Here is a 21,913-nt window from a genome sequence, read left to right as displayed (position 1 = left end):
GGTACATTGTCTTCCGCCTGTCTGTTGACGGTTAACGCCGCAGTGTTTGTTGCTACCGCTGTGGCGGTCGGAGTGTTAACGTGGCTGTCTGTGTTGGCAGTTTCTGCCGTGGTCATGATTCCATTTTTTTACCACCGGCCTCTTGGCGGTGTTACTGCCGCTTTAACACCGACCGCCAGGGTTGTAATGAGGGTCAAAGTTATTCAGAGCGTATATCCGGTCAGACAGGGTATTAATCCCATTATCGACAATAGCTAATGCCTTCTATAAATTTTCCTGGTCTATCTGCCTTAACCGGGCAGCAGCTTCTCGTTGGGAAAGCTTCCAAATGTCATTATATACTGCATATAAGAAGCGCTTTCTGCATTGTTTTCTGGGGCCTAACAGGAAGTCCTGTAAGTCAGTGTTATTAGACAGGAGACTGAGGTGTTCTCTAACAGCATCTAGTGAGGAACTTTTCAACCATTGCTGGCATAGTTTCCCTACACTGTATGTTGTTACTATACACGCATGTTCAGATGATACATAGCGAGGGTCCCTCCTACTAGTTCTAAAACCCCCGTGGAGTTTATAAAACAGTTATGACACCCCTTGGTTTCTATTGGCCAAAATAACCACCCACAGGACATGACAGTGAAGCACTAAATGTGCCATTCTGGACCCATTCATCAAGCTGTTCTTCAGTTGCATTTATATATTTTTGCCATTTGTGAAATTTTGCAGAGGCAGGAATACTGGGCGCATTCAATTCCTTGATTTTTGCTAAGCCTAAACAACTTGTCTGTTGTATAGTTTAATTTAAAAATATAATTTGAATAGGTATCAGACATGCTCTAAATAAAGCTTCCTTCTCCCTTATTTGCCAATTTCTAGTTCCCCACACACTTTTCAAATCAATCTACTTCAGCCAATATTCATAGCCTTCTATAGCCAACCGGGAAACAAAGGAATCCGAATAAATGCATTTCGTATCTGTCAATAATATATGTACATTTTCCATTGATGGCAATTTAAAATAATACGACCCAGCATTTTTAACATTGTGCCCAGAAAAATATGCAAACTTTTCAGAATACGTTTTAGAACTCCCTTGTGTTGGAGTCGGAGATTGGTCCCATTTTGTGTAATTAAAAATAGTCTTTGGTGTACTTGCTCTGTGAATGAAATGGTGAACATAATAATTATAGCAAAACATATCACCATAATTCTCTTTAGATTGATAAACATCTTCACTTTCAAATACAGTATAATACTGCAATTCAGTCATCATGGAATTAACTGTTTTTACATCCCAATCATCATAAACAACTCCAGGTATTATTACTTCTTTCATTGAAAGTTTAAACACATATGGTATTTGAATGACCTCTGTCAGGCCGTAAATATCAAATGTGACTTTATCCCAAACAATCCCATCAGGAATTGGTATAGTGGAAATGTTCACGAAAGACAAGTCTCTACGGACCTTGTGAGTAGAGTAATGGGGTTTTAGGACCTCATCCACCAGTTCAAATGTTGATCTTTCAGGAAGAAAATGACCATGTATTAATAAAAAGAATGTTATGACAAATCCAATCCAAAGGAGGAAAGTTAGTATAGTCAAAGAGAGCCACATATATTTCCATGTGAAAATAAAGTAATTTCTTTTAAGCCAGTTTATCAGCTTACATGTTTTTGACAGTTCAGATGTAGAAGAGGCAAATGAGTCTGAAAAGGTGCCTTTGATGTTGGTAAAGTATCCAGGAGTTTGTGCAGAAGCTAGAGCCGTGTTTGTAGGAGCAGAACCGGGGGGGTCTCCTGTGGTGGTTCAGAATAAATGACACCATCTGTCTGTGCTGAAGTTGTGTCAAATCGATCAATTACTCCTGTATTATTTGTTGAAACAGATATTAGTGGAACTAATGCAAGATCATTTTCCACCCTCCCCAAGCTCGGGGAGGTGTCCGTGTTGCTGTTCACAACTTGTTGAGGGACTTCTTGACCAGTAGTGAGAAGGATTCGGGAACTACTGGCTGTTCCTCTTGGTCTGCTGTGCAGGATCGGCCACATGGTGTAACTTGACATTGTTGATAGACACAAAGCGGTTTTCTTTAGCACCAGCCAACAGCGGTAGAATGACAGTTCTGGTACTGTGTTTTCCCAAGACTGTGACCGGTGCACGATAAGAAGGACCAAACTCTTTTTTCAAAGCAACCTTTTCACGTACTAGATCCCCAACTTTAGGAATCCAGTCGGTAGGTGTTATTGGTACATCCTTAATTCCTGTGGAGCCGTCATTCGCAGAAGCCTTTTCGTCACGGAACTGTTGTAATTCCTGCAAGACAGTGACAAGTTCATTTATGTCAAAAGGTGTTTCTGCTGCCTCCACGCCAGGGCCATCAAGACCTGGAACATACATTTGAGTTCTAAAAAAGGCACTTGTATGAAGTACGACCGCCCAGGGACCTTCTAGGCAGATTGTTAAGTGCTCTCTGGACTCCATACAGGTGATTTAGCCAACTATGACACGTACCTAGGTCTCCGGCTCTTAAGGACTGCTTTAAATCACGGTTTCGTCGCTCCACAACGCTATTTCCCTCGGGATGAAATGGAGACGAGTAATGAGTTGGACCCCTAACTAAGCCATGGCATCCCTGAATGTCCTTGAGGCGAAAGCAGGGCCCTGGTTCGAGTGGAATTCCGCAACTGCATAAGTACCGATAAAGACTCGCAAATCTTTAATATCAGTCCGAGCATCAGCCGAGCATTGTGGCCACACCCATAGAAATCTGGAGCAGGAGTCGACAGCGACTAAAATATGTTTGTTTGCACTATCTGGTGTAAGGGGACCACAATGGTCCAAGTACACACATTGCAATAGTTTGTTGGAAATTAGGAGGGGTGTCTGCAGTGGGTGTTTGGTAGTGGAACTCCTAATTTGTTGGCAGATGTCACAACAAAGGACATACTGCTTGGCCTGTTTGTATCGACATGGCCACCAATAACATGCTTGTAACAATGATATTGTAGCCGCCACACCAGCATGGGCAGATGCTACCCTCTCATGCGCTGCTTAAATCAACTCTGATCTTATGTCTTTGTTGGGAATTACTTGAACCCCTACGCCTGGTATTACTACTTCAGTGTCTAGGAAGCCTCCCATTCGGTAGGAATATTTAGCAAGAAATGCTTTTGGATAAGGCGTGCCTTAAGCCGTAGCTTTCATGGCAGCCCATATATCATCGACCGGTTTCTCTCCTGAGCTGTTTACTGCAGCAACAGTCGCCGTAGCTACAGCTGATTTCGCGGCTTTATCAGCCAGTGTATTTCCAGCAACGTATATTCCAACGCGCTAGCGTCCAAGTGTATGTACAACATGGACTTTTGATAGGGAATCCTTGAGATCCGCTACTTTCCCCCACAGAAGTTTGTGTTTAATGGTGTTGCCTTTAGAATCTCTGAACCCATTCTGGAGCCAGTAATGCAGGTATTCATTGAAGGACTGGACACAGTAATACGAATCACAAAAAAAATCAGTGTTAACTGTGCAGGATCCCTATGTTCCAGTGCCATCACCAGAGCCTGTAGCTCTGCTAGTTGTGCTGTGCAATCCCCTAGGGTTTGCATGAACGTATGCCGGGGACAAAATGTTTTATCCTCCATATAGCCACTTACAACTGTTCAAGCAGCGGAGTATTGATGTTTTGTGCCAATTGCAGGTTGCGCTGAGCCATTGGTATACATGACTCTTTGATACTGATCAATAGGAAGTGTGTTTGCTGGAACTGGGTATTCTAGTTCATACTGCAAAAATTCTTGAGTTTGTAATTTTGGGTAAAAAATGTAGTCAACATCAGTGGCTGTCAGAGACGTTGCCCACTGAATCCAACGTGGATGTAATGCTTTAGCATTTGGAACGCTAGCTTTGGTAACAGCCTCAAGGGCTGGAATTTGAGAGATGACAATAATGCGTTTGCCTTGGGCTAGAGGTTTTTCTTTAATGACGGCCAGCTGATCAGCAGTGAGAATTTTCTCAGTGGGAGCAAAACGTTGTTCTGCTGCTGAATACAAATGTGATTTGTATGCAATCAGGACTGTCTCACGCTCACTGAACGTTACATAGGTGAAACCAATGGCACCAGCAATTACTCTGATGACCAGATGTGTTTTGTTGTCCCTTGTGTGTAAGTGTTGTGCTGCAAGCATGTCTGTTTGCAAAGCTCTGAGAATGCATGTGTGTTTGACTGTCCAAAATTTACTTGAAAAGTCAGGACGTATTAAGTCATATAAAGGTTTTATGCATGACGCGTAATCTGGAATGTAAGTTCTGCCAAAATTTCGGAAACCCAACAGTGATTGGAGTTTTTTTAATTGTATTTGGAGGTTGCCACTGTGCGCATTTTTCTTTGCCAAGTGTTTCCTTTATTTTTTTCCATTTACTCCAGGCTAGATTTCACTGTACAAAAATATACCTATAGGGAATACATGAAACATTATTTACCTGTGATTTGTTAGAACACTGACGGCCAAGGGATGATTTGCACAGTATGTGAGGTATAAAGATTTAAACTGATGAATCAGATTCATAAAGCAGCCTCCCACTTTTTGCTGATTCTCTGGCAACCTGCAAATAAAAGTGTATTTGTAAAATGTAATAATTAAATGCTGGACACTTAATTTTCAAATTACACAGAAACGTGGTAACCTTTTTCTCTTTTTACGTCAACTCTTGTAAGTAATATTCATCAAGCAGCAAACATGATACATTTATGCTACACAAACGTTAATTCCATAATTTCGGTGCAACACGCAAGGATTTGGACAATGTTAACAGTGAAAATGAACAACCAAAGGGGATCTGGTTTAGCTAAAAATATTTGTAGGCAGTAGGCAGTGGGTGTGATTGCAATTTTGAGTTCATGCAAAGATTTTAGGAAAAATACGTATTCCCGTGTTCTTTCAATTAAAAGCACTTAAACTCAATTAATGGACTCCTCCAATTACAAAGTTTTGACAAATATTTCAACAAGACAAAGACAAGACCACTGATACATAACAACAAAGTCAGTAGGCTTGCTTATTGCATGCATGCACAAGCCCCCCAAAATAAAGGGAGAAATACAGATAAACCTGCTTATGTTGATCAATGCATAAACACATCGAAAGGCATGCAGGCTGCATGTACACAAAGCAATACAGCTCAAAACACGCAACCGAGGCTGTCCAATAAAATTTAATGCAGATTACAATGTAAAAAGTAAAGCAAATTAGGCTTTGCAATGAAAACGATAAAAAATAATAAAATAGAGCAATGGAAGTTTATTAAAGTATTGAGATCATTATAGAAACAAAATTAAATGGGTCAGTCAGGTAATCATTTATTATATAATGTCATGCTTTTCAGAATACAAAGCAGGAAATGAACAAGCAGAGCCAAATATAGTTCGACTCCAAAGAAATAAGTGAAAGTTATAAATCAGAGGTCAGACCAACATAGTGTCACCCCTTAAATTCAGGGCAGAGCGAGCCCACAATGCTCAAGGAGAGGATTCTTTTATAATGCAGAATACAACGAAAATCATACATGAATACAACTGCATTTGGACCAAGGAGGCTAAAGGAAGAACAATACAGTTTTTGAAATCACATTATTCAGCAATATACCAGAGATTCACATAATGCAGTTCTCATCGTTGGTGCCTTCCAGACACTGAAACTGTTGGTACAAACGTTGCTACTTATTATACAAGGAGAGGTTCTAGTGAGAAGCCATCGTAATCCCAATAGGTGAGGATTTGGTAACATTTACTCTGTGAAAGCTGAATTAATTAATAATAAATTTGCATTGATAAATAGCTAAGAATTTACATGAATTATGCTAACACAGAAAAATGGAATGTCTTGGGAAATGTGCCTACTTAAGTGGCAGTCATTACAATTACGACATTAATGAAGAAATAACATTAACTGCTTAGGAATAAAATGCACATGTAGAATAACATGTTTTGGTAGACCTTACTAGTGCATTAATGATATGTATGTGCTTAACTTTATTAGACACAGAGTAATTGTGAAATTAGGGGCCTAGTCGACAAGGCCTCATGCTAAGCTTCATGGCACAAATAAGTGTTCATAGATGTTTTTGTAAAAGTGGAGAATTAACACGTATTCATTGTTTACGCAGTGCTGACCAAATGAATTTGTAATGTTTCAATGCTAAACTAGTCGATGTCTTAAACTTTCTTGTGAGGACTGTCTGCTGTAATGTAGTGTGCTGTCTACGGATACATTTGTATCCTTGATGCGTGAGAAGTAAATGTTTCCAAGACTGGACAATGGCTGCACTGACTGGTGTTATGATTGGAACAAATTTTCTGACCAATGAAGATGTGAGAAAATACTTTAAGATTTTTTTTTACCTTGCCTCAACTGCACTTAGCAGAAACTCTCATTCTGGTGGTTCCAGTCCCGTTTAAGGAGCAGAGCAGTTCCTGATGTCTTCTCTTCCTACCTTTAGCTTCATTGTATAATTTTGTTAATGCTATTGATGCTGTTTCCTTAGTTTGATGCCCTTTCTAAGTGGTCTCGGTTAACTTAGAGCCCCACTGTGGCTGAGCCAATCCCCTTCATGTTCCCTTGTCAAAAGCCGACCAGATGGATGTCCAACTGACGAAAAAATCACAGCTTGCTGATCCATATAGGAGAGGTATAACAAAATGCTATTGTCTCTGGTATAGATTTTTGTTCTTTCTTTTTAGGTACCAACCGCTATTTTGTTAGAGCTCTAGTTAGATGTTTTCCAAATAAACTTTTGACTAAATTACTTTTGCATGAAGCCCAAACATGCCATTCTAATTGGAGGGTTAGTTAGGGTGTCACATGTTTATACATTTTATTAACAAAGAATTGATTTTATTGATTGGTTGAATCTAGATGTATGCCATCTCTGCTGTTCAGTTATGGTTGTTATTAATTTGTATGGTAACTCTTGAATGTCTAATGATAAATGCTTTAGCAAAGATTAAGATTTTTCCTTGCTGTGTTGTTTGTATATGCATATCATTTGGTTTTGAGAATAATCTATGTTATATGAGCATTGTTAATCTAGGGCAATAAACTTTCTAACCTTACTAAAAAGTGTAGTCATTCAAGGAAACATGGGTCATGGTGTGTAAAGATTACTGACTCCAAGTCTCTGATAATGATAAATTAGACAGGTTATATTGTTGCTGGGTAGGTCTGGAGCAAAATTTGTGTCCATGGTGGAAGACTCAGAGTTGAGTCAAAAGGTCCATCCAACCTCTAACATGTCCCCTTATGAATAAATTATCAAACAACAAATAAGGTCAGACGGGCTCACAGAAATTGGTAGCATAAATGGATGGTTACGTCTCCTTAAGAAGCTACCGTGGTTTCCCAGTCGTAAATATTAAATTAAAGGGTTATGTCTCCCTAAGAGCCTACCATGACTTTCCCAAAACATGGACTTTGCCAATGCTTGTTTGAAGATGTCCTCAACGTTCCTAGTGTGATTGTGAGTGCAATAGGTTTTGCGCTTGCACGGCTTAAGCAAATCGCAGGTGAATTGTGATGTTTGTGAGCAATAAGGAGTTTGCATACTCCAATGAAGTTGTTTAAGGAGTTTGCGTAGTCCAAAGAGTGTATGTAGGGAAGTCGTCAAACTTCACATGTTTGGGGCGCTTTGTGCTCAAAAATGGCCCACGAGGTTGTTGGCACACGGACCCTGCGTGGTCTAAGACTCCAGAGTATTGATTATTGTACAAGTGTATGAGATATTTGGTGGATGTTGTAATTTGTTTGTTTAATAGGTCAATCCGGAGTGTTTGACAAACTCAGAGTGTGTATTAAAGCGAGTGTTCGTTTTGACGGAGATTTGGTGATTCCTAAGTGCACCAGGAGGATCTGATGATCAGTTGAGGATAAAATTTGCTGGTCGAATTTTGCTTGCAAGTCAGGGAAACTGAGATAGAATGAGTATCTGTTAGAGCTAAAACCCGTAGTTGAAAATTCAGTAAGGTTCCCGAAGCAATTGTGTTACCTACCTGTAGTAGACAGACAAATTTGGTGTGTTGATTTTTATTTAGTGCTCGCAATATTTGCATTTAGTTTGGTGTGGATCTGAGTCGACAAGCTGGAGGGCTTTGTCAGCCACTGTACGTGTGTGTGTGTGTGACGTCACTAGGTCCGCGCGGGGATAGGCTGGTTGGTGAGAAAAGCCGCAAATGGATTGGTGGACAACCGTGTAGCGTAATTGGTTGAGAAGACAAACGAAAAGGACTTTTGGGATTGAAATTTACTTCCTGATTCAATTGAAGCGTAGCTTAAGAACAGAAATGAAGTTGTTCAAAGCATTAAAGAGTGCCCATAGAGGAGATGTGTTAATTCCAGTTAGAGTAGGAGAAATTGCACTGCCAGAATGTACACACGCATATATTGCATTTGAAGAACAAGGTGCTGCGCCATGTCTTTGTTTAAAACAATGGTGCAAAGATACAGAGAAGGAAGGGAGCTTAGCGTTTCCTGCCCATGGAACCTTTAATTTGAGAATCTTAGAGCACTTGAGGAGAGTACTGTATGATTCAAAACCTCCTCTGAGACCTGCACAATTCGAAGCATTAGCTATTTGGGAGTTAGTGGCCAGACAGCAACAGAAATGTGAGAGAAGAATGAGAAAAGCTGAGAAACTTTAGCTGATGTGAGATGGGATAGTGAGCAGAAATTCTGGAGAACAGAGATTTTACAGGGCATTAAGATGTTTCCTGGCGTGGTCCCTCAATGTAACACCCTTGACTCGAAGAATCAGGGAGGATCTCCAGCGCTGGTGATCGCTCCCCCTCAACATTTTGGGCCGAATTGCACTGTATAAAAAGATGGTGCTTCCTCGGCTCCTCTACATGCTTCAAATTTTTCCACATCATATTCCTAGAAAGTGGTTTAATGAGATGGAGGCGATGGTGCGGCGTTTCTTGTGGCATGGTTCGTGCCCCCGACTGGTGTTCTGTACCTGTCAAGGGGACGTTTATAAAGGAAGACTGGGAATGTCCAACCTCTACTTCTACCACTTGGCCATGCACCTATTAGTTATCCATGACTGGTTGGGGAGGGTGGCCGGACCCGGCATATCAGCTAGAACTTTTGATGATGGGCTTTTCTGGCTTGCTTGGGAGGTTGTACGGGGATCCCCTGCCAAGTAGTGTTCTGGAGGTGACTCAGGTGGTGTTGGCAGGGTGGAGAAGTGCGCAGCGGACAACGGGGTGGTGGCGTCGCCTTACCTAGCAGATGGTGTTGTGGCAGGGACAGTGGCTTGGGGAGGACTCAGCGCTGTGTGGATTCAATAAATGGGACCTTATAGGTATCTCCCAGCTGGGGGACATCTATACCAGTTCCCGCATGCGATCATTTCAGGAGCTTCAGGAACGCTTTGAACTACATAAGTCCCAATTCCACAAGTTCCTGCAGCTTAGGCATGCATTGCAGGCGCACATTCAGACAGGGACAGAATTCCCCGAATTTAGCCCCATGGAGGCCAAGGTTACGATGGGCGCACTAGGCAGGGGGGGGAGTGTCACGCTTTTACCGCTCACTGATTAGTAACACCACCCAGGCGCTTGACAAATTCCGAGAGCGATGGGAGCAATGGGTGGGCCCGATTGATGAGGGAGACTGGATGAAGGCGTTGATGGCCCCACGGTCCCTAGTTACGGGTTCCCGACTCTGAGTGGTGCAGATATACTTCCTTCACATGGCATACCTCACGCCTGACCAGATGTGTAAAGCGGGTCTGCGGCCCCAAGCGGACTGTCCTCGTTGTGCAAACCCCAGGGCAGACTTCTTTCATATAGCATAGACCTGCCCTCAGATAACCTGTTATTGGAGGGCGGTACTGGGAGAAATCTCAAGAGTTATACAGGGGTAGGTTGAAACGGCTCCATAGTTGGCTCTCTTGGGGTTCCTCGATGGGGTGGGATCCAACAGAGTGCAGTGAGCATTTGTGGGGGTGGCCTGTTTGGTGGCTAAAACAGACATTGCAGCGAACTGGAATGCCAAGGCCGCTCCCTCAATCACAAGATGGCGTCAGAGAGTAGACTGGTGTGCTCAACAGGAGAAAATGGTCAGTGAAGTACGAGGGCGCCTGGCCAAATATGCAAAGGTGTGGGGGAGCTGGAATGGGGCAAGAGGTCTGGGTTCATAGTAAGGGGACGTGCGGTCCGGCATTGGTGGCAGTGGTTCCTGTAAGTGCATTAGAGTATTATGCGATGGATCGATGTTGTACCATGTTATTTGTGCTGTTTATACCAGAGACTTACTGGCCTGTCAAGCTGTTTCACATAAAACTAATAAAAATGGTTTATCAAATAAAAAAATATATATATGTTTCCTGCAACACACACGAGAACGAGAGCAATGGCAAACGGAGTACCAAAAAGAAGGGTTTGTATCCTTCTGAGGTGAAGGAGCACAATTCCACAGTCGCTGACCTATGATGAAGAATCGGATGATGATGAGTTTATTTGGCAGCTACTAAGAAGTCGTCCCCCACCTTATGCAGCACATGAGTCAGGTACAGGTACTGGTGTAGATCCTACAGCTCCGATACCAATTGAAACTACACAAAGACAAGTACAGGTTAACCATATTGTCCCTACCACCTCCACAACTCAGACACCTATGCCGCAAGTTGAGGTACAGGGAATCTATCTAGACGTCCCTATGGTAAATTCCACCTTAAGTTTAATGGTGCCAACCGGACGAGCTTTCCAAATGAGACAGATTTATCAGAAGCCGACATTGATTCAAATAGAGTCTACACCTCACGTAATATCCCTGATGCAAGCCCAGACAATCCAGAGATACACCCCATAGCAGTGTCACTGACAAATACGTCTGCATTGGCAAGTCAGAATTCAGAAGTAATGTACTTTAGAGATCAAAATGTCCAACCGAGCCCAGACGCTATGTCCGTACCCGTTACTATTGGTCCCATTATACCATTGTTTGCTCAGGGAAATAATAAGAGCATTGAACAGATTTTTTTTTATTTGGGTGCAGAAATGGAGGGATTCAATGTAAACAGAGGAGTCATGACCCCGATGTAAGAGACCTTTCACATGACAGGTCCTTTAATTGATTTGAATTATTCCAGGACTCCACCGAATAATCCAGGGAGATCGGACATAGGTCCTAACCCATTTTTGATGACTCCAGAGACTCCGTGTCTAATGTTGCAACAAGTGCCCAATGTAAGCAAGAGTAATATCTTGTTACAAGGTTTGACAGCGCAGCAATTAACCAAATGGCTGGAAAGGCTAAATAGCACACCAGGAGATTCAAATGGAGGAAGTTCATTGAATGTGACCAGGCTTAAATTAGAACTAAAGGAATTATTTGAGGGTACAACTGGATTCAACAGAATTGACTCATACAGTGAAGAGGAATTGCGCTTCTTGTGCAAAATAATTACCAACAAAGCAGGATTGGTTCATCAGAAATTAGCAGACCTGGCAGGGAAATATGGCACAGAGATTGAGAAAAATAAGCATTTGAGGAGAAGTTACAGGTTAGAGTTTGACTCAAAGGATATTGAGAATATGAGAATACCGGGCATGAAAATTCACATTAGGGAATTTTTTCAGAGTATTCAAACATGGGGAGCCTTAGATAAATGGAAAGGCAGATGGGTAAAGAAACGAGACAAGAAGAAAAGGGAGTCTGCAAATTTAATTGCTAATGAGCAGCAGACTGACGATCCAGTTAAAATATTACCAATTAGAGAAATTCCAGGAGGGAATTTTGTACATGTCCCTTGGAACAGAAGCAACATTTACAATTGATTACCCCAGATTGAGAGAGAAGCCAGTAGAATGGTACCAACAAACAGACAGGTTCGTGAAGCTTGCAAAATGCCTGTGGGAACATCCTGTTAGAAATACTGGTTCCAGCTGATTTGTTGGCTGAATGCAAAAGAACTGGCCAACAAGAGAACCCCCACGAGATACGGCTACAGGTGCAACATCCCCTTATGTGATGAAACATTCTTATAAGGTGGTTGAATTTTTGAAAACAAGAATTTCTCCCCAAAATATCGATTGGCAGATAATAGACAGGACAGCTCAAGAAGGAAAGGAGTCCATACATGCGTACTATGAGAGATTGTTGCGGGCATTCAAACATTACGGTGGTACAGAAACAATTGAGCTGAAAGACATGATTCATTTTGTGTTCAGATTGGTTGAAGGACTGAGACCTGAAATTAGCCAGATGATTAAGAGTCATTTGATTTGTTGGCAAGCAGAGCCGATTGATGAAGTATTGCACTATGCCATGTACTGTAGCAATGAGACTGAATTGAAGCAAAGAACGTTGAAAGAGAAGGCAATGGTGATGCAGATTAAAGTAACACAATCAGGAATGCAAAGGAGTTTTCCACTGCTGCAGCAGGGAAAAGCGGTTTCAGAATCAGGCGAAAGGTAGAAGTCGAGTTGGAAATGGAAATGTGAACTATAGTTATTCAGAATGATACACAGGCAATGAAAAGGACGTTGCCTTGTCACGCTTGCAGAGGTCTCAGACATTGGAAGCAGGAGTGTTCAAAGCTAGGACAGGAAGGAGTTGCCCCATAGACAAATGAAATCAATCCTTTTCCAAACATGAGAGGACCAAGAAAGAGAGGTCAAAATGTTAGTTTCCAAAATAATGTGAATCAAGTGCAAGGTCCTCAGCCCCATGCAACAGATGCAAATGCCACGTTTGCAGATGCCACAGTCACAGCAAATGCAACCCCAGGTTCAAATGGTACCTAGGCAACAAATGCAGATACCTCAAGCCCCAATGGAACAGCAGCATGTGATGCTTCCTCAGCAGGACACAGGTCAACAGTTTAACACTAGTGATTACACAATACACCAATAACCATTGCACAGTGAGGATGAATCGAATGATGAGTGGGTGAGTGAGAGTTTAGATGAAGAAGAATGTGTTGACAGCTTCATTAGAAGTAGACCAAAAAGGCCCATATGTGAAAGGAAAAGTAATGGGTCACAAAGTCTCATTCTTAGTGGATACAGGAGCTACACACTCTACTGAGAGCACTTACCTCTTTCAGAGACTACAGTACAGATTGCAGGAGTTGGAAACCAGTATTTGACAAACCCAATCACAGAACCAGTTTCAGTAAAAATCGGAAATTTCAGAGGACTACACACATTTGTAGTTTGTGACTCGAGTTCGGTTTCCTTACTGGGAAGGGACTTGCTATGCAAAACAAGATGTTTGATTACCTGTTCAAATGATGGAATTGCGATTCAGAAAAATAGTAACGAGGAAGATGACTAGCCTGAGGCAACCGATTGTAATTCAGTAAATGAAGAGTACCCATTGATCAGTGTCTTTCCTGTCTTTACAGTACAAGATCTTCCTTCTGACTTACAGGGAACAGTTAAGATGAAAGTATGGGATTTTTCCGGGAAAGACATTGGTCTTATTAAAGGAGTTCAGCCAGTTAAAGTCCCAGCTAAGCCAAATGCAGTGTCCCCCCGAGATTCCTCAATTTCACATGACACAGTATGCTACTGAAGGGGTTTCACCTAGAATTGTAGAATTTGTAAAACAAGGCATTCTAAAAGACATATTGAGTAGCCCATGTAACTCACCTATCATGGGATAGCGAAAACCCTGCGGGAAATTTCGGATGGTTCAGGATTCGAGGAAAATCAATTATATTTTTATTAAATGTTGTCCAGTAGTGCCAAATCCAGCAGTGATATTATTTCCGATTCCATGTGAAGCTGAATTGTTCCCGCAGTTGACCTATCACAAGCATTCTTTTCTGTACCTCTCCACGAGGATAGCCAGTTTATTTTCTGCTTTAAATTCCTTGATCGCGCATATTGTTGGTGCAGAATTCCTCAAGGTTTTTCAGAGTCCTAGTCCTCGTAAGGCGCGACACACTTCGACCTGCGAAGATAGCGCACCAACATTTGTGCATCACCCTCAGTTCATTGGAGCAGGATGCAACTGGGGGACCACACCCTGGCCAACAACTGAATGTCTGGGGTAAAAGGAGTGATCTCCCTGTCGAGCATTGTATGGCCAGCTATCCATCGGGACAGCCAATCTAGCTACCGTGCTAGATAGTAGGACTTGAAATCGTGGATGGCCAGCCCTCCATCTGCCACCGGTCTTGGTAGCACAGTAAGTCCTAGTTCTCGCCTACCAGTGCCCCAGAGGAATCCAACCACCAGAGAGTTGAATTCTTTTGAAAAAGGCTCTTGGGATCCACAACGGGAGAATGGCGAAGGAGTACAGCAATCAGGGTAAGGCTATCATTTTCAACAGTGAAACCCGCCTCGCCACTGACACCGGCAAGGATGCCCAGAAGGTCATATTACCCCGAAGCCCTTGTAGTGCCCCTTCTACGTTTCCTTCTAGTAGATTGAGACGATTATGATAGACATGGACTCCTAAGTAGGCCAAGCAGCACAGTTCTCATTGCACGTCGTCAAGATCTGGGGGAACTGCTCAGCCTTCTATCACTGGGAATAGGCCAGATTTTCGACAGTTAACCTGGTGCCCGGATATAGCGCCAAGCCTCTCCAATAGGCGCTGTGCCCCACACAGGGTGCCGTCTGCATCTCCCAAAAAGAGTAGAAGATCGTCGGCATAGAGTGCAATGTAGATCTCTATAGGTGCTTCCTTTTCTCGCTATACAGGCTAACGACTCAATAGCAAGATCAAAAAGCAGGGGGGAGAGTTGGCAGCTTTGCCTGGCTCCCCTCTCTAACCGACTGCCCTCCAAAATGGTGTTACTCGTACAAACTCTGGCCCTCAGCTCAACATAGAGCAATCGGGTCCATGCGACAAACTGGTCCCCCAGGCCAAATTTACAAAGCACCTCATGCAGATATTGCCAATCCAGGCTATCGAAAGCTTTTTCAAAGTCTATCACGAAGATCACCACCTCCTGTTTATCGTAAGTGTCACTATCTAGGAGAGAGAAGAGGGGACGTATGTTAGTGGCTGTATGTCACCCAGGGATAAACCCGGTGTAGGAAATTGGCTCTGTATATACTATCTCAAAGTGAGAGAAAGTGTGCACAGAGTCCAAGGATTCCCCCTAGAGGTTGATAGTGGCAAAATTAGATAATACTAATACTCTATTTGTTCTGTAGTGAAGTCGAGCAGTAGGCTTATCAGAGGTTAGTAGTAAGCATTTGTTGTACACACACAGGCAATAAAGGAGATCACACACTCAAAGACTTAACTCCAGGCCAATAGGTTTTTATATAGAAAAATATTATTTTCTTAAATTATTTTAGAACCACAAGATTCAGAATTTAGGTAAGTACATAAATTGTAAGGTACTTCACACAGGTAAGTATGGAACTTTGAATTAAAACAGTAATATACACAGTTTTGGCACAAATGGCAACAAGCTATTTTAAAAGTGGACACAGTGCAAAAATCAACAGTTCCTGCGGGAGGTAAGTATTGGTTAGTTTCTCAGGTAAGTTAAGCACTAACAAGTTCAGTCTCCTGGGCATAGGCAGCTCACCGTTGGGGGTTCAAGGCAACCCCAAACCCTCAGCACCAGCAACACAGGGCCGGTCAGATGCAGAGGCCAAAGGAGGGCTCAAACAACATAGGTGCCTGTGGAGAACAGGGGTGCTCCAGTTTCAGTCTGCTACCAGGTAAGTACCTGTGTCCTTGGGGAGCAGATCAGGGGGGATTTGTAGAGCACTGGGTGAGGGGGAGGGGATACACAAGCACACAAAACACACCCTCAGCGGCACAGGGGCAGCCGGGTGCAGTGTGCAAAGTAGGAGTCGGGTTTTGTATTGAAATCAATGGAGGGACTCGGGGTCACTCTGGCGATGCAGGCAGGGCATAGGGGGGCTTCTCGGGCCAGCCACCGACTGGGCTAGGATGAGGGCCGCCTGCTGGTCACTCCTGTACTATTAGGTGGTTCCTCTCGGTCCTGGGGGCTGCAGGTTCAGTACTTAGTCCAGGCGTCGCGTTCCTTGTTACAGGCAGTCTCAGTCAGGGGGAGCCTCTCGGCAGGCATCGCTGCGGGGGTGCAGGGAGGTCGACTCAGGCTGTCTTTGTCATTGGCGTCGCCTTGGCGTCCCCTCTCCGGTGTTGGTTGTCCTGGACTCGAGCCGGGGGCGTTGGGTGCAGAGTGTGAAGACTCACACTTCTGGTGGGAAGTTGGAGTCTCTTTAAAGTTGGTTTCATTACTGTTTTTGGACAGAGCCGCTGGTCCTCTGGAGGTTCTTGGTCCTTTAGGTGCAGGACAGTCCTCCGAATGCTTCGCTGTGCTGTGCAGGTTCTTTGAGTATGGAGACAGGCCGGTAGGGCTGGGGCCAAGTCAGTTGTTGTCTCTGTCATCTCTGCTGGGCTTTCAGGTCAGCAGTCCTTCTTTCTTCAGGTTGCAGGAATCTGATTTCCTGGGTTCTGGGTTGCCCCTAAATACTCAATTTAGGTGTGTGTTTAGGTCTGGGGGGCAGTAGCCAATGGTTACTATCCAGGAGGGTGGCTACACCCTCTTTGTGCCTCCTCCCTGAGGGGAGGGAGGCACATCCCTATTCCTATTGGGGGAATCCTCCAAAACAAGATGGTGGATTTCTAAAGGCAGGGGTCACCTCAGGTCAGGACACCTTAGGTGCTGTCCTGACTGATGGGTGACGACTCTTTGTTTTTCTCATTATCTCCTCCGGACTTGCCGCCAAAAGTGGGGGCTGGCATCTCCACTAGCTGGAATGCCCTGGGGTGCTGTAACAACAGGCATGAACCTTTGAGGCTCACCGCCAGGTGTTACAGTTCCTACAGGGGAGGTGAGAAGCACCTCCACCCAGTACAGGCTTTGGTCCTGGTCACAGAGTGACAAAGGCACTCACCCCATGTGGCCAGACACCCGTCTGCTTGTGGCACGCTGGCAGGAACTGGTCAGCCTAACACTAGGAATTGGACTGGTGTTCAGAGGGCATCTTTTTCAGAGGGTATTTTTCAATAAATCCCACACTGGCATCAGTGTGGATTTATTGTGCTGAGAAGTTTGATACCAAACGTCCAAGAATTCAGTGTAACCATTATGGAACTCTGGAGTTCGTAACTGACAGGCTCCCAGACAATATACTCTTTATGGCTACCCTGCACTTACAATGTCTAAGATTTGGCACAGACACTGTAGGGGCATATTGGTCATGCAACTATGCCCTCACCTGTGGTATAGTACACCCTGCCTTAGGGCTGTAAGGCCTGCTAGAGGGGTTACTTACCTATGCCACAGGCAGTGGGCATGGCATGCTGAGGGGAGTGCCATGTCGACTTAGTCATTTTTGGGAATTGAAGGGGTTTAGGGCATGTCTGAAAGGGAACCCTTTTCACAGCAATTTGCATATATGACAGACCTAGGCAGCACAAAACATTTTTTACATTAACCAGATAACACTGTCCCCAACTCCCAATCCCAAGGGCAAGAGGTGTGGTGCCCTCACCCAAACCATCAAACAACCAAGAATCAAACTTGTTCATGCCGTCTATCGTTCAGGCTACGGTTTATGAGGGGTGATAGTTCCAGCGTTATATAGCAGTGGGCTCCAGGTACCCCCAAGCTCCCATCTCCCCGTGTCTTATATCTGCAATGTAGGATCTAGGTGAGATAATGTTACATGTCAGCCATTGCAGGTAGTGTGGGGGTAAAGCGTGTTTGTCATCACAGTGTCCCACAACATATATCAACTGAGGGAACAACAAGGTTCATTAGATGAGTTCATCTGCAGTTCTTGGGGTGACCACCTCGATAAGTTCATCTGCAGTTCACGGGGTGACCACCGGTAGGACTACACTCAAGTGGGCCAAAGCCGTGGACTCACTGTCTGAATACGTCCGCTCCCCACTCACCCCTTGGGTTGGGGACATGGTGCTCAATGATGATCCGCCCAGCGAGGCGACCGCCGCAACCACCTCCTGACGTTCCTTTTGTACTTCCTCCGCTGTGGGTGGGTCAAATAAGGCTTGTGGTTTTCTCCGGAGGGAGCGGAGTCCACGTTTCCTCCTCTGCTGTCAAAAGGGGCTACTCAGGCCCGGGTTAGGTAAGAGTTTCAGCCAGGTCCACGCATCTTGCAGTGTGGTGAAGAATTCCAACCTGCCGGGATAACCACTCGGAGTCGTGCAGGAAACTGCATTGAATGTGAGATCCCCAGTTCTCTGGGTTTCCGTTTTACAGTTGTAAAAGCTGCTCTCTCGTGCTGGACTTCTCTCAAGAAGTCAGAGACTATTGATACTCTTCTGTTTTCCACCATCAGGTTCTCATGCAATCTCACTTGTTGTAATAAGTAGTCTCAATCCTTGAAAGGAAGCAGTCGTGCTACCACTGGCCTTGGCGGAGCGCCTGGAAGTGATTATCTAGGAGGCACCTTATGGGCCCGTTCCAGCACAAAGAAGGGGGAGAGTCCCTCCGGGGCCACCATAGTCTTGAGCCAGTCTTACAGATAATGCACCATATCAGGACCTTCCATTTTTTCAGGAAGCCCTACCACCCCGATATTGTTACGTCGTGCCCTGTTCTCTGCATTTTCTGCTCTACTCTCTAGCATTTTTTGGTGGGCTTCAATGGATGTCAAGCGGCCATCTGCTAGGGCCAAGGCATGGGTTGCCTCTGAAAGTTCCTATTCCATCGCTGTGGCCCTTTCTACCAAACGACGATAGTCATTGCGTAGGAAGCCCAGGTCTATGCTCAGACTGTCGATTTTGACTTCCAATGCTGTTCTTGATGCCGCTATGGCCTGAAGTACATCTTGTAGTGTAGGAATGGTGGATGATTTTGCCGCTGTTGCTGGCAATGCGTGCTCTGACTCACCACTGCCTGTTCGCATACGCCGGAGGCCTCCCAGATCCCCATCTCCCTTCTTCAGGGCCTTTCCCATGTTGCGCTATGGTAGCGGTTACCACCAGTTTCTAGGTGTTCACTCTAGTGGGTAGCGGTGCTCCAATGTGTGCTGCAGGTATGACCCCTCACAATGTAGGCAGTAGACTCACTTCATGCTAATTTTGCAGACTGGGCCAGTCGTGTCCCCAATAGCACATGGTCCTCCTCTGCTTTCCCCGTCCAGGCCTCCCAAGGGGGTGAAACAGCCCACTGGCGAGTAGAGGGTCGCACCAGCAGCAGACAGGGAGGCTGTAGTCCTCGCTGCCACTCCTCCCCAACCGCTGAGATCTCGTTCGCCTTGGAGGGTGCTCAGCAAAGTAGAGGAATAACAGTCATCCCTCCATTGAACTTTACCGGGCACCTCGCTACAATTCGCTGCAGGGAGCTCTTTCCAATGGGTTTTTCTGGTCAGTGCACCTTCATTTATGTTTGCCCTCCCAGGCTGAAGGCCCCGCTCACTTGTGATGACAGGTCAGAGCCCCCCGCACCAGCGCAGCGCGATCCAGCAGGCTTGTATACCTTTGCCGTGTAGGCTTGGTCACTCAGTGGTCCTCCTCGGTCCCTGGGATGACGGGCGCTCCGTCAAATCGCCTCACAGTCGCAGCTGCAGCCAAGCCTGTGGCCCTTCTCAGTAAGCTACTCCAGTGCGTGCTCCACAATTTGCTTCACCTCCAAGGAATTTGCAGAGCTACAGTGCAGAGCGGCATCCAGAGGCCACGCTGCGTCCAAGGATGAGCCCGGGGCCTCTGAGGAACAATGCCCCTCGTCGCCGCCAACCAGCCTCTCTCGTCAGCGCTGCGGTCCGGTGCAGGGTTATTACTGTATCGAGTCTCTGAAGCCAGCGCACTACAGCTCACGTGGTGTCAGGAGTCCCCAAAATGATGGCTGCCATTTTACGGGCGGCATGTCCTCGTGGCTCACTATCACTCCCCCTGCATCCGACGCTCGGCAAGGGGAGCGCTCTGCAGCCACAGAAGTATAGGATGGAGCTCTCACCTTTCATCCCTCTAGAGGAGGGGTAGTGTTTCTAGTATGCCGCTCCTCGGTGCACGCCAGTATTCACGCCACCTTACTGGGAGTCGTCGGGCCGCATCAGTGTACGGCACGCAGAGGACGTGCCGTGTTCCAAGAATGAGACTGGGGGCCTCCGACCCACAGGGCCTCCGGTCACTGCCAGCTGCCCGCACTCGTCAGCTCCCCAGTCAGGCGCAGGGATATGCCCGCATCAGGCCTCCAGTGTCAGCGCACCTCAGCTCACATGTCGCCAGGAGACCCCAAGCTAATGGCCGCCATTTTATGGCGGCATCTCCTCGCGGCTCCTGTCGTGGCTACCCGGCACTCCGCCAGGCGAACGCTCCACAGTCACGGGGTCAAGGAAGCAACCCCCAGGGATGGGCAGTCAGGGGTCCAATGAGGCAGCGGGTCCCGGAGCTCCGGTGCCCTGCTGCCTACTCCATTCGCCGCCTGGCCACCAAACACTGCAGAAGTTGACGCACAAAGAGGTTACTGACCCCCTAGAGTTAGACCAAGTTTGTATGAAAGCCTTCACTGAGTTGAGAGAAGGTCTGTGCAAAGCTCCGGTTTGGGAATGTCTGACTACACAAAACCATTCATGTTGTTTTGTCATGAACGTGATGCATGTTCCTTATCTGTTTTCACACAGGTACATGGTGGTTTAAACCGCCTAGTAGCATATTTTTCAGCTACTTTGGACCTAGTCGCAGCAGCGTGACCTGGCTGTTTGCGAACTGTGGCAGGGGTTGGATTGAGTCTCACTTAGAGTAAGAGCATTGTGATATGACACCCCCTAACTGTTTTGGTCCCTCACTCCACTGAAGTGTTGCTTACCCGAACAAAGACACAACATTTGACAAATGCAAGATTGACCAGATCCGAAAATTAAATTTTGGGGTCTCCAAATCTTACTCTGAAATCAACTCAAACAGACAGATATTATCATGGTCAAGCATATGTTGGGAGGGATGCCATGATTTGAACCTTTAGACAGACATGGGTTAAGCCAGAGTTTAGACAGGTTGCCGAAGCAGTTTGCCACCATTGTATCATTTGCCAACAGATGAATATGGGTAAAAGAACAGTTGTCAACATGCGCCACATCCGTACAGCGGTATGTGCTGGTGACCGTTTGCATTTTTAGTCTTTGGATTGAAGCATATCCCACATGTGGGAAAGACAGCCTTACCGTAGCAAAGCTATTGCTTAGGGAGCTGATACCACGTTTTGGTTTTCTGGTCTCTTTAGAATCAGATAGAGGAAGTCACTTCATTAATGAAGTAATTAAATTACTATGTTCAGCCTTAAACATTGAGCAGAAGTTTCATTGTAGTTACCGCCCTGAAGCCTCAGGATTCGTAGAACAGATGAATGGTACTGTGAAGTCACGACTTGCACAAATGTGTGTGTTCACGACTTTAAAATGGCCAGACGCACTACTGTTAGTTCTGATGAGCATGAGAAACACACCTCACGGAAAAACTGGACTGTCGCCACATGAAATCCTCATGGGCAGAGCAATGAGGTTGCCAGCGGTTCCTGCCAATGCTTGTGTGAACATAACAGATGATATGGTGTTGGACTATTGCAAGGGTCTAGCTGATGTGGTTCGCTCTTTTTCTCATCAGGTGGAAGCCACAACTGTGCTGCCATCCCAAGATCAGAGTCACAACCTCAGGGCTGGAGACTGGGTTGTGATCCGAAAACATGTGAGGAAGACTTGTTTAGAGCCCCAGTGGAAGGGTCCCCATAAATAGTACTGGTTACTACTACTGCTGTGAAGTGTGCAGAAGTTCCGAACTGGATACATGCCATTCACACACGAAAAGTACCCTATCCTCTGGACAATGAAGAAGAGTTGTTGAAAGTACCAACAACTTCCAGACAAACTCCAGAAACAGAGAAGGAAACTGGAGAATCAGAAACCGACTCTGAGCAGACAGAGGAAAATCCAGGTACTCCTGTGAGAGATGA

General features: G+C 45.3%; 1 protein-coding gene across 1 annotated transcript in view; it reads right to left on the bottom strand.

The window, feature by feature from the left end:
• Nucleotides 1-21,913, bottom strand: part of ARHGEF6 (Rac/Cdc42 guanine nucleotide exchange factor 6) — a 793,672-nt gene that overhangs the window by 511,907 nt on the left and 259,852 nt on the right. Inside the window, exon 9 of the mRNA XM_069212447.1 lies at nucleotides 4,481-4,603. Within this exon, the coding sequence (XP_069068548.1) occupies nucleotides 4,481-4,603 (123 nt within the window). The remainder of the gene's footprint in view (nucleotides 1-4,480; nucleotides 4,604-21,913) is intronic.

This window comes from Pleurodeles waltl, chromosome 2_1 (genome assembly GCF_031143425.1).
Source record: "Pleurodeles waltl isolate 20211129_DDA chromosome 2_1, aPleWal1.hap1.20221129, whole genome shotgun sequence".
Taxonomy (NCBI): Eukaryota; Metazoa; Chordata; class Amphibia; order Caudata; family Salamandridae; genus Pleurodeles; species Pleurodeles waltl.
This window is presented reverse-complemented; position numbering and strand designations above follow the sequence as displayed.